Source organism: Convolutriloba macropyga, chromosome 5 (assembly GCF_964194025.1).
Source record: "Convolutriloba macropyga chromosome 5, txConMacr16.3, whole genome shotgun sequence".
NCBI classification, from domain to species: Eukaryota; Metazoa; Xenacoelomorpha; order Acoela; family Convolutidae; genus Convolutriloba; species Convolutriloba macropyga.
Window position 1 is genome coordinate 53616787 of NC_134472.1, and position 14050 is coordinate 53630836.

Consider the following 14050-nt stretch of genomic DNA (forward strand, 5'->3'; position numbering starts at 1 on the left):
TACTTCTGTCAATGACAGCAAGTCAGACAGAACTCAACTCCTCTAGTCAGACAGAAATAAACTCCTTTAGAAATCAGTCGACTGACCTCTGATGCTGAAATAAACCATTTTCGGCATGTTAACCTTAGAGTACTTTTTGCCTATGAAGAAAGACGACAAAAAAACGAACTCTATAAATCCCCTCAAGATGAACTAACAAAAATTTGATCAAAATTTTATTAAATTTTTTCCAGCGGCACGAAGGTAAATAATTCGGAATACCCAACGATCAATGTCAGTTTTTTTGAAAACCAAAACAAAACTAAAATTTAAAAAGAAGCAACCATGATAGAGAACAAAAACAGTAACAGAAGCTGTCACAACCAAACCAGATGCAAAGAAGCGGAAAATCTGCGAGATTCCCCCTGCTACCACGGAATATGAACATTATGTAAATGACGAACCGGAGAAGCCCCGACTACTTGCTCTTCAGAGAAAAGGAAACGACGACGCCTTACTGATTGCAGACTCCATAACGAGCCCATTGAACGGTGAGCAAATTGGGCCCGATGTCATTGCAAGAGCATTTGGTGAATGCAATGTCAAATCGCTATTGGAGTCGGCTACAAACACGAAGCATAGAGATGTGGAGAAAGTATACGTTTTCATTGGAGTGAATGATTGCATGTGACCTCAGTTCGATTTGAAAGAGGTGTCAGGTAACTATGAAAAGATCATATAGACTGTTCCGCACAATTTTTGTTCAAAAATATTATTTCTATCCACAGTTACTCTCCTTGGATTAAATTGGAAATCGGACAAAAGTTAACAATAAAATTTTAGAGGTTTTCAACAAATTTGAAAAGTTTTCAGGGATCCAGGCTCAATATAAGAGACTTCTGCCAACTGTTCTCCAAAGCTCTTCATTTCTATCAAGCGACTGCGTCCATCCATCAGAAAACGGCGTTGGTAGAGACGCTTCAAACGATATGTGATGAGAAATCTATACAAACAAGCAACTGGGAAATCAAAGCGCAACCAGTGTATGAGCGAGCTTCTCGATGCTATGACCACAATGGCATGTTGCAGTTTATCGGAAAAGGATTTGGTTACTTCTCTAATAACAATTTCCATGGCCAAACAGCTGCCTGGATTAGAACTTTAACTCTTCGAATCATGCTTACTTTCTCTATTGCCATATCTGTGACTTTTGCTGTTAGCTTCACCAAATTTACATATCTTAAGACAGGAAGAATGCACGAATCCCATTGCGTATCATTTCGCAAACTGACTCCACCATAATTATATATGTGCTGTTGGAAAAAAACTGGAACTGATTTGAGGTGTGATCGAGTTTTAAAACTTTTAAATAAGAAGGATTTGAATCTGGAACTTTTGTACATTAATGAGCAAAGTATAAGGAAAAAAAGAACTCAATAAAAAAACTTGTTGAATGATTAAGACAAGGGCCTAATGGTCGCAATAACCGAAACATGGCTGACTGGAAACGATGATTCTTCAGTATAGAACACGTAAAAAAAGATCACAGGAGGCGGCATTGCAATTTTTCAACCAAGAAATCTTGCTAGTTTTGTACTAAAAGTTTAAGAGTTTGACAACATAGATACTTTTAAGTCAAGTAGTTTCAAGTCAATTTGTGTAGAGTGTAAAAAGACATGTAATAAAACATGCAAATGAAATAATTAGTAAACGTTGCATCATCACCTAAGAAAACAGTTGATGAACTATTTCCTTGAAATTCTGAACTGCAATTTAAACAACGCGTTTGTTTAATGCAATTCATTAGTTTTAATGGGTCACTATTACATCAGTTTTCCAAACAATCACAAGAAAAGCTACCTGGACATAGTTAGTTTTCTATATGATCTGAGTGTAAATTCACCGAACAACAAAACAAAGCTGAGCAGCCTGTCAAAAGAGTGTATTGACTTTATGATAATTGACAATGAACTAACAGCAGCGTGTTTCATTTTCAATACTTTTTAAAAGAGTAAACACTCGAGATCTCAGCTTTTATCTTCTATCAAAAATGCAAAACAATGACCGCAAAAAATATTGGCCTTTAGCAAAAAAAAACAGTGAGCAATCAAATTCAGGCAGTTTTAGTTTTGCAGACTCGCATATTTTGTATTCCTCTTTTTCTAAAGTTGTAGATAAACTTCAAATACTTATCAGGAACATAATTCTAACACTAGACGAGCATGCACCCCGGTGAGACAAAACTTTAGGAAAATGATAATTTGAGCAGTTTTTAAGACAAATGGTTCATTTTTAAGTGTCTGTTGTCTTTCAAAAAGCGTCAACAAACACTTGATGTTTCAAAGATAAAATAATGGCAGTAACTGATCTAATTTTCTCAAAAAAAGTTTATGAGTAGTAAATCATTCAATCTAGAAACGTTTTGCCAAGACGCTAATATGCAAAAAAATGGAAATATATTAACACAAAAGAGAGGCTCCATAAAAGGTGAACACTTCGGATCTTGGATGATTGAAACTCTAACTCTAAAAAAATTACAGCTTAAAAAAATTCTTATGGATAAATGATTACAGAAAAATATAAAATAGCAGCATTTCTAATTTTCCGTCTCATTAATTTGGCAATTTTACCGAAGCAGCAAAAAGTTTCCTCTTGTAAAGACAACACATGATTAAGAATCACTTGCTTTCCAAAATAATGAATTCGTGTGCATGCTTTCGGCCATGCGAGAGCTGAACACAATCAAACCCCCAGGAACCATGCACAAAGCATGTTAAAATTGGTTTAAATACTAAGCAAAAGTAAACGGCGTCAATTTTCTACCAGCCAGTTGAAATTGGTGAATTTTTTTGCTTCTCATTTAAAAAGTGATCAGCTAATAGATATTAGCTGCAGACGTATATCAGTCACTGACGCATTTTCCAAAATTTCTGAGAAAATATTTTTAAAACGAATATCATAACATCTTCTGAAGCATAAAGTAATGAGTACAGTATTGGAAAAAAAAATTAACTAGTGATGCGTTACTTTCACTGCCCAAACAATTCGAAACCAAATTGCTGTAAAAAAATACTGCGTGTGACTGTATTGGTCATGTGCAAAACTTTTGATTAATTTCTCTTTCAATGATTCTACAAAAAACGGTTGGAAATGGAATTAAATCTTTCAGCACAATGTTTATTTGAAAAATATGCAACCACTTACCAATGAGTCGGCCTCAATAACGTCTACTCCAATCGGTACTTAGTGAAGAGAGTCGAGCCCCAGGGAACTGTGCTTGGTCTATTACCTTTTTTTTATACGTTGACAATCTCAAGAACTCAATATATTCTAAAACAACATTATGCAGTATTTTAATGATGTTGTGTTATTTTCTTCAGATGAATTCAATCACTCAGCTAAACATGATTTATTGGAAATTCTAAACAAAGCTGTTTCATAGTTTAAAAATCACGAACTGAACAAGAACGCAGAGAAGACAGAGTCTACCAAATCTAAGGAAAGCTGTTGACTTAAGCCAAAGATTTTGAAATCTTAATAAGTGACAATAGAACTGTTATTGAAAAAAGCGAATGCAATTACTTTGACGTAAAATGTGACAATAATTTTAAGTTTGAATCCCAAATTTATAAAATCTTCTTAATATGGATGAGGGAATTAAAATCAATAAGCATTAAACTCCCAATTGAAACCTTAGGAACTCTCCTCAATTCGATTGTGCTATCGCGGTTAGACTACTCGGCTCTAATAACCAAACTTTATGAAAAAATTAGTCCCTCTAATTGAGTTCGCTTGAAAGGCAATTAATCTGGGGAACGAGCAATTACTGTTTTTAGTAGTCAACAACGAAAAGACATGCACTCAATTCTGTCTATTTTTACAATTTAATAACCAATCGAAAGCTAGCTTTCAAATTTACTTGAAACTTCCTTGTACAAATTATCACATACGTAGACAAACAAAGAAATTTGTTTTACAGGACCACAGGTCGATGAATTATCTCAAAATTTTTGCTCCACCCAACAGTCAGAAAATGGAACAATCTATCTAAATCTCTACAAATACTAAGCATCAAATCAACAGAGGTGTAAGATAGTTTAAAAGATATTTTGTAGACTGTAAGTTTTCAAGCTTTACCGGAATCGAACCATTCCAATGAGAAAAATTTTGGTTGCTGTGGGAAAAAAATGACAGAGCCCAGTAATTTTAATTTTGTTTTTAATTTATGTTTAAAAGTTGAATATATTTGTTTTTACGCGTTTTGCCTAAATATACAACTGCTTGTGTGTAATATACCTTTAGTCAAATTGAAGTGTCCTTTCTTCTTCTGCAATTGTAGCGATGGAAATTGGCAATAAAATTTTACATCGAAAATTGTTGGGAACCTTTTTTTGTTGGGAAAATTTTTAAAAATGTTTTACGAGTTCTGTGAGCTCTTTTTTGAACTGGTCAAAAAAAACTCAAGTCTTTAAAATATAGAGACTAAAACTCATTGACAAACAAAAGCAACCTTTTGTTTATTTGTAGCTTTGTTTTGTAGTCGTGCATTTCTGAAATCTGGTTTTGTTCATTATAATTTTGTCCTATTGTTTTGAATTTTGTGTGAAACCACGCTTAATATTCAGAAGTTTAAAACATCTAAATGCAAGAAACTAACAAATCTTTCTGCAGAAAAAATGAAGAGAGCAATTGGCCCTTTTCTGTAATTAGCAGAACTTTGAGTCATACTTGAAATAGTTTCAACTTTTTCAAGAAATTGTAGAATGTACACTGCAAAGTTTTTTAAAACTGCAAAATAAAGGGTTACGATAATGTTGACCTGACGCTACTTACTGCTGGTTACAGAAAACTTTAAACAATTTGTCAACAGCTAGATATTAGTTCAAACGAAATCTGAAAAGTTTTGAATTTAGATGAATTGAACTGTAAACTGACAAGAAAAGTTCCCATCCGTGTTTCAATAGTTTTGTAAATTATTTCAATGAAATTGATTGAGTAAAAGTTCAATTGACCGGCTTCCAAAAAATTAAGGGGCTTAATTTTGAACTGAAAAAAATAAAAAAAGGGCCGTGTACACCATCCGGCATCGATGGATGTAGGTCGAAAAATAGGGTATGATAAGTAGCACTTAGTAGCCGGATGCTGCACTCCAAGCTGTTCCCCTCCAGACAGTGTAAAGACGGCCCAGTCACAAAAATAAATAAAAAGTGGAGAGGAAAGCACCTATATATATATATATATATATATATATATATATATATATATATATATATATATATATAGCACACATAGGGAACTAGAATGGAAGGATTAAAATAAAAATGGATCATCAAGGAATAAGCAAATGAATAAAGATAAGCAGCCAAACACTCAGTGCAGCCTTTTTCCTCCACGACGGCGCCAATCGAAGTCTCACTGAGAACAAGAGGCTTGAGGGCACGACATCCCCTCAAGCAGAGAACACAGCTCCTCAGAAGTGCGAAGCTGATTTTCGTTCGGATGTAGCTTATAGTGTCGGCGTACGGCTCTCCGCGTTTTTCGCTGATCTTGGTTGCGAGTTGTTTCATAACGCGCGATGCTGATGGACCTGGACCACCCGAACAAGCAAAAACCAGTGCATTGAAGCTGCTGTGTTCGGTTTCAAGGATTCGCTCATCGTATTTATTTCGCTTGATGCTCTCGTGATATTTGTATGCATCTTTTATGGTCTTAGGCCAGCTCTTCGCATGAGGGTTGAAAATCTTCACATCGAAGAAAGTGCGATTAAAGCGGGAGCCCCACAGAACGTTTGCCTTGATGTCCAGTCGAGCGTCATCATCAGTGGTGGTGGAATTACTCGAGAAAATTTCTCCATCGAGCGACTGAAGTTTTGGCTCTATCTGTACATCGTGGCAAACGTCATCCATCAGGTTTGCAAACACATCTCTAATTTCGTTGTGTCGTAGTTGCGTATAACCGCCTTTGGCGCAATGGAGGGCATGGGTGAGGCTGAATTCTTTCCCGCATGGGCATATGGCTGGCGTGTTCTTCGCTTCCCAGGTGTAGCGAAGTGCTATTCCATCACGGAACTCAGTCTTCGTGAGGTCAAAACCATGTTTTGACAACGGAAGCGGGTTAAGCCAGCTTGATGCTCCTTTCTCCGAGGCCAGCTGGATGGTATACTTCATTTCTGGTAGATTGTTTTCGATTCTGGATTTTTTCGAGATGAGTTCACGTTGATTGTCTGCTTTCTGTCTGAGACTGATCTTGGTTTGTTCTACTTCACATTGTTGAATATTATTGAATGACGCCAATGGTCTTGAGAGTTCAACTGATTGCTCAAGATTTTTGTGAAGATCTTGTGGGAGGGCGATGTTAAGCCCACCCATTCTGAGAGGGAGAGAAAAAAGTTCTCTTTCCTCTTGGATTACTTCTTTGCCGACGATGTTCGGTATGACTCGGCCAAGCCGCTCCTCCACCTTGTCCAGAACCCCGTCGATGGAAAGTGTAGTACGTCAAAGGAAGCTCAACTTCTGTTGAACCCCCTTCGTCAAACATGCATAGGCATTCTGGGGAGAGGTGAGAGCAAATTGACCAAGTCTGTCTAAACTTTTTGTGTATTTATTTTCTGCATCTTTCAGGAAATTTTTACTGGCCTCAGAGCTTCCGATAACTGATCCCAGGACTCGAGCGCCCTGCGTGATTTCCACATTTGTGCCTGCAAACATAGTTGACGCTTGGCGCTCGCCTCCTGGCTTAATTATCAACTGACACTTCGGAGGATTGACAAGATATCCATACTTGGGACCGAGCTCAGTGAGCTTGTCGAAGAGTGCCCTGATATCTTCTAACTTACCGACGACGCTACCATCATCAGTATACCATTTTTGGGTCAAAGAGTCATTATGAAGTCTTGTTATTAGTGGTAGGATTGCGATTCCATACATTGCCACCGCAAGGGGATCGCCTTGTGTCGTACCTTCCTGAGACAGTATGGTCAACTTACCGATGTAGAGATGAGACGGGTGGCTATAGGAATTCTGTAAGGTAACATGCAAAGATGGGCATAAGGCTTTCACGTTCTCTAAAGCTGTTCGTCTATTGAGCACGTTAAAAGCGTTTTTGGCATCAATTAGAAGAATTGCTTCGTTTTCGGGATCATCAAAACTGTGGCGAAGCGAATGTATGGCATGTTCTATGCCACATTTCTGGCCCAGGCACAGTTGCATGTTTCCACCGAGGGATGTTAGACCTTGCCTGATGCAGTCGACAATTATGCGTCCGGTGATGCGACGCATTACTTCACCAATACCAATAGGTCTCACACCTGGACATTTATCCAGAGCCACTAGTCGACAACCATTGTATGCAATCAAATCATCCGGTGGTATTATGGACGTGGCAAGCCTCTTAGCAAACTTGGCAACAAGCTTGCACAGGTTCGTGGAGGTTTGTCCGAAAGCAGAAAGTAGTCTACGCCAGTCATCGGCATCGAGACCTGAAGGCCCGGCACTGCCATGAGTCTTCATTGCATGCTTTCGGACGAGCCTGACACTGATTTTGTCGAAGACAGCAGGATGGTAAGGAGGCGTGCGTGGAAGTTCGCTCTGAATGCAGTTGGGCTCCAAGGGTTGACCTTCAGGATGTTTGTCGCGTAAAATTTCGAGGACCGGTCTACCCTCTATGAGATCGGTAGGTGCGAGCACGCCGCCTTTGTGCTGATCCGAAAGAACGCGAATAGCATTACTGATCTTACCACGAGACATGAAATCGTTGAACATCTTGAGGTCAGGTTGCTGCTGTTTGTTCCTTGAATTCATTCTCATTTGGATTGCCTTCGCTTCACAGAACAGTTCTGAGAAGTTGCAGCTGTACCATGCTTGCAGTCTACGCTTGATGGTCTTATTGTTCGATCCATCGTCCGTATTCTTTGTTCGACTGAGGGTTAGGTGCGGAAGTGTCATACAGAGGGTCAGAGATATATCGGATCTATCCGTGTTTACGGCAATCGGGGACAGGACACTGTGAAGGGCTTCGGCGAACTGTTCCCCTGTCTTGTTCTTACCGAGCGTGAAGAACGAGGGCTTCCAAGTGACGACCTCGCGGTATATTTGGCGCACTGTTACCGCGTGATGAGGCTGGAAGTGGTCCCAAAAATTAATCGACGCTGCGGCGACGGAACTTTCGGGGGCGTGCGATGTTGCAGGATCTATGAGTGCAGTGTCGGGAACGATCAAAGCGTTATGTGGTGGCTGCGTTGCGATTGCTGTTTCGGTGGCTGCGGTGATCTCAGAGCAGTTTTTGCAGCTGAAGTTTTCGGTCCAATCTTTCGCTGCGGCTAGAGCACTGCATTTCACGTGCAAATATTTATAACATGTATGTCACCAGACGCCTCCCCTACGTAGGGGACCCTTGCAGAGTGGACAATGGGTTTGATCAGCCATCAAGCTGCGGGCTAGGAGTTGGGAAGGCTGCACTGAGGGGGACTAGATTAAGTTAATTACAGGAGAGTAGTAACAGCAACGATATTTAAAGTATTGAATGATGTTAAACAGAATAATAGTGAAAACTTGGTTTCCATGAAAGGAGAAGTTCACGGTGTCTTTACAGAACAGGTTAGGTTGAAGAACATTTCTAAATGAGGGTGAAACAATAAACAACTTTAGGGCACAAGAATGAGGCGATTACAGCTGGTGGGTATAACTTTGGGAACAATCAAATTATTTGGGCTAAATTTAACAATAATCAGCTGAATGAGGAATTTCCAATGCTCTATGAAAGTTTCAATACTACTACGGTGATCATTGAAGCCGGCAATTACTACAACAGTGTTCAGCTTCTGGTCTGGGTATTTATTGATAACATCACAGAGATCTAGCAGTTTAGCACCTCGATAGGAGTGAACACAACCCTTTACTTGACCCTCGTCTACATATTTGGTACGAGAAGTACCCAAGACCAAGTCCGAGCAGCTGGAGGGAAGAGGGTAGGCATCAAAACGTTCCATTCACAGAGCCTGCTAACATTCAAAACACAAAAAAATGCTCTGAAAATGAAATCAATTAGAATGCTACGACCTGATGTGATGAAGGAAGATGGTTGGCATCAAAACATCCCATTCACGGAGCCTGCTAACATTCAAAAACACAAGAAATTGTGAACACAAGAAATCTCTACAAATACTAAGCATCAAATCAACAGAGGTGTAAGATAGTTTAAAAGATATTTTGTAGACTGTAAGTTTTCAAGCTTTACCGGAATCGAACCATTCCAATGAGAAGAATTTTGGTTGCAGTGGGAAAAAATGACAGAGCCCAGTAATTTTAATTTTGTTTTTAAATTATGTTTAAAAGTTGAATATATTTGTTTTTACGCGTTTTGCCTAAATATATAACTGCTTGTGTGTAATATACCTTTAGTCAAATTGAAGTGTCCTTCTTCTGCAATTGTAGCGATGGAAATTGGCAATAAAATTTTACATCAAAAATTGTTGGGAACCTAAAATTTTTAAAAATTTTTTACGAGTTCTGTGAGCTCTTTTTTGAACTGGTCAAGAAAAACTCAAGTCTTTAAAATATAGAGACTAAAACTCATTGACAAACAAAAGCAACCTTTCGTTTATTTGTAGCTTTGTTTTGTAGTCGTGCATTTCTGAAATCTGGTTTTGTTCATTATAATTTTGTCCTATTGTTTTGAATTTTGTGTGAAACCACGCTTAATATTCAGAAGTTTAAAACATCTAAATGCAAGAAACTAACAAATCTTTCTGCAGAAAAAATGAAGAGAGCAATTGGCCCTTTTCTGTAATTAGCAGAACTTTGAGTCATACTTAAAATAGTTTCAACTTTTTCAAGATATTGTAGAATGTACACTGCAAAGTTTTTTAAAACTGCAAAATAAAGGGTTACGATAATGTTGACCTGACGCTACTTACTGCTGGTTACAGAAAACTTTAAACAATTTGTCAACAGCTAGATATTAGTTCAAACGAAATCTGAAAAGTTTTGAATTTAGATGAATTGAACTGTAAACTGACAAGAAAAGTTCCCATCCGTGTTTCAATAGTTTTGTAAATAATTTCAATGAAATTGATTGAGTAAAAGTTCAATTGACCGGCTTCCAAAAAATTAAGGGGCTTAATTTTGAAGGGAAAAAAACATCGATTGAACATTTGGCATTAATTGCGGGGACGGAAATTGGAAAAATTATTCCGACGGAAAAAAGTTGGCAAGCAATTGAAAATGAAGAGACAAAATAAGCTCTTTGAATTTTCACTTGATAAGTTTTCCGTTTCTGAGGGCTGGTTTGATTCATTATGACTTTGGCCTACTGATTTTTTTATTAATCCGCTCCTAATCATTAGAGGTTAAAAACATCGAAATGCATGAAACTTACAAACTTTTACAGAGAAACTGGTGAGATCACTCGGCCACTTTTCTGTAATCAGCAATGCTTTGAGTCATACTTGAAGAATTTTTGCTTAGCATTATTTTCGTTTTTGAGAAACAATTCTTAGTTCTTGCCCATTATAGCCTCCCTCCCCACCCCCCCCCCCCCCCCACAAGCTTAGTAGTCAGATAACCTATAGCCCCCAAACCTATAGCCCCCCATATAATTTCATGGGGGGCTATAATGGGAAAGACCCCAATTCTTTTCTTCATTATGTAGCATTGACTGCACGCCTTATTGAAAGACGTTGACTTGTATTGGTTTGTAGCAATAACTTGACGCGTAGTTCGTAATACAGCATGCGATATTCGCCTATTTGACATATCAACTGCAGACATAATGAAACCCTTATTCAAAATGATAAGAAATTTGAATTTTGTCTCTAATCACTAAGCAGTTTAACAAATAATTGTAACTGTTCACAGCGCAGAAATAATGCAGGGCTGTAACTGTTTACAGGGAAGTAATGAACGTTGCGGTCGCTTTAGGCTGGACGTTAGCCGTCATTGCCGTAATGATGGGGATATCCATTCACAAGGTAGAGGAAGGACATGTCGCTGTTTACTATCGTGGAGGTGCGCTTTTGCAAACTACTGCTGGACCAGGATACCATGTTATGATCCCATTCATCACCACATATCGATCGGTGCAAACTACCTTGCAAACTGATGAAGTCAAGAACGTTCCATGCGGAACAAGTGGTGGTGTCATGATCTACTTCGATAGGATTGAAGTGGTTAACATTCTTAGATCAAATGCCGTCTTCGATATTGTGCGAAACTTCTCCGCTGACTACGACAAAACTCTGATCTTCAACAAAGTACATCACGAAGTCAATCAATTCTGCAGTGCGCATTCTCTGCGTGAAGTATATATCGAACTTTTTGATCAAATTGACGAAAATCTGAAGCAGGCCTTACAAGCTGACATTGTCCAAATGGCACCTGGCCTTTTCATCCAAGCTGTGCGAGTTACCAAACCCAAAATCCCTGAAACTATCCGGAAAAACTTTGAAACAATGGAAGCTGAGAAAACAAAGCTGCTGATTTCAGTTGAGAAGCAAAAAGTGGTGGAAAAGGAAGCTGAAACTGAAAGAAAGAAGGCAATCATCGAGGCTGAGAAAAATGCTCAAGTCAACAAAATCCAATGGGATCAAAAGATCATGCAACAGGAGAGCGAGAAGCGGATTGCTGAGATTCAGGATATGGCCTACATCGCAAGCGAAAAAGCCAAAGCGGATGCCTTGTTGTACAAAGCCCAACAGGAAGCCGAAGCAAATCGTCTCAAGCTAACCCCCGAATACCTGGAGCTGAAAAAATACGAAGCTATCGGCACGAACACTAAGATATACTACGGTGCTGACATTCCGTCCATGTTTTTCGAAGCTGGTACCTTAGCACAGGGTTCAAACAATGCACCGAAACCTGAAAAGGCTGTGTAAATCCTTCTTTTTCATAAGGCTTTAAACGATATACTTTCTCTTTGTTATCAGTTTCAATTCTAAGTGTTATCAGCTTTTATAGTGATGTGATTTTTCCTTTATAATGTCTGTATAAATTTTCCCTTATATCTTTTATTGTATGAGATGCCATTATTTCATGAACTAATCAAATTGATTTTCTAAATTCTCAGTTTTCTGGAACGCACGATTTGGTGCCTGCGTGTAATTTACCTTTTAGATCAATTAAATCATTTTTGTGGTTGGTATTTCAGAAATTAGAAGATGCCGAGCATGTCTGATCGGATGTTTCTAGCTTTGACAAAGTATCGTCTGAAAAAGTACGAAAAATGCCGTGTTATATGTGACGAAATTCTTGATAAGAATCCTCAAGATTTGGCAACCTGGGCTCTGAAAGCACAACTTTTGGCTCAAATGGTATACGTCGATGAGTCTGAGGTAGAGGAGAACGGTATCGCCGAGGTTCTTTTGGACGAACATTCAATGTCAAAAGTTTCGAGACCTGGAACCTCTTTCAATGCAACTAATACCAATTCAAGCATCAGCAAAGCCATTCGTCCAACTACACAATCGGGCAGACCAGTTTCGGGTTTTGTTAGACCTGGATCAGAATCTGGTCGACCAGGTACAATGGAGCAAGCTCTCAAAACAGCCAGAACTGCGAGGTCCGCGCGACCAATTTCTACTGCATCGGGTCGTTACGTCCGCTTGGGAACTGCTTCCATGATTTCGTCTCCCGACGGGCCCTTCATAAACATTGCGAGGTTGAATTTCAATAAATACGGCGCTGATCCTAAACTTGCAAAAATTTTATTCCAGTATATTTATTATCAAGAGAATGATGTCAAAAATGCAACAGAGTTGGCTGCAGTAGCAACACAGGCGACTAATTTTGGCGATTGGTGGTGGAAAATGCAACTGGGCAAATGCTACTTCAGAATGGGTTTATATCGTGAATCCGAGAAGCAATGGAAGTCAGCGGAGAAATTGCAGCCAATGATTGATATCTATCTATACCTGAGCAAGGTGTATTGCAAGTTAGACCAGCCACTGGCGGCAATTGAAGTCCTGAAGAAAGGAATTTCATTGTTTCCAGATGAAGTGTTTCTGCTCACCAACATAGCCCGCATCCAAGAGTTACTAAACAACGTTGAAGAGAGTCAGGAAATTTACCGAAAGATTCTAACAATTGACAGCGTCCATGTCGAATCTATAGCCAGTATTGCGACACACCATTTCTACACTGACCAGCCTGAGGTGGCGTTGCGTTACTTTAGACGATTGTTGCAACTGGGTGTTGGCAATGCCGAAATGTTCAACAATTTGGGTTTGTGTTGCTTCTATGCACAGCAGTGGGACATGACTTTAGGATGCTTCGAACGAGCAATTTCACTCGCTGAAGAAGATAATGTTTTGTCAGATATCTGGTACAACGTAGCTCATATCGCCATCTCGACTGCAGACAATGACTTGGCGTCTGAATGTTTAAAACTTTGCTTGTCTGCAAACTCAGACCATGCTGAGGCCTACAACAATTTAGGGGTGCTTGAACTTAAACGCGGTAACTTCGCTCTGGCCAAAGCGTTTTTACAAGCTGCTATGTCTTTGAACGGAGATTTATACGAGGCTCATTACAATTACGCAGCCCTGAGTGACCAAGTCGGGCAACTGCAAAATAGTTACGAGTGTGCTAAAAAGGCAGTGGCTGGCTTCCCTCACCACAATGATTCTCAACATCTACTTGAGCAGCTGAGCAAGCATTTTGCAATGCTTTAACCATTCTACCTTTTTCATAGTTTCTAGTCAATTTTGTAATATACTCATCGATATTTATTTTGAAATATTAAAAGCAGCTGTACAAGACCGCAGTACCGAAGTGTTAGTAGTTGTTGCTGTCGGTTCTGCGTTATTGCGTCTTTCAAAAGTTGGAGCGAGTTAGTGAATATTGTGTAACTTACATTCCGCCAAAGGTTTTTACGTAAACTTTACGTGGAAAAAAGATTTGAAAACTGCTTCTCATAGACGTTGGAACTCAAACCTAACGCTGTATATACGTTAATGTATTTAGTAATATTTTCTGTTAAAATGACATTATAGTGTAAATAAACTAAATGATTTATTTTGTGCCACTTGAAACCGTCTTAGTTGAATAGTAGTTTTCATTTTTGCTTTTAAAAATATTAA

At 38.8% G+C, this 14050-nt stretch overlaps 2 protein-coding genes across 2 annotated transcripts; both read left to right on the plus strand.

Moving 5' to 3' along the window:
- The first annotated feature begins 10845 nt into the window (after window positions 1-10845).
- On the plus strand, window positions 10846-12036 carry LOC142339468 (erlin-1-like). The gene has a single exon (XM_075389510.1). The coding sequence runs from the start codon at window positions 10874-10876 to the stop codon at window positions 11846-11848; it is 975 nt and encodes a 324-aa protein (XP_075245625.1). The 5' UTR covers window positions 10846-10873; the 3' UTR covers window positions 11849-12036.
- Window positions 12037-12098: 62 nt separating this feature from the next.
- Window positions 12099-14034, plus strand: LOC142339466 (tetratricopeptide repeat protein 8-like). Its single transcript, XM_075389509.1, has one exon. The coding sequence runs from the start codon at window positions 12131-12133 to the stop codon at window positions 13640-13642; it is 1512 nt and encodes a 503-aa protein (XP_075245624.1). The 5' UTR covers window positions 12099-12130; the 3' UTR covers window positions 13643-14034.
- Window positions 14035-14050: the final 16 nt, after the last annotated feature.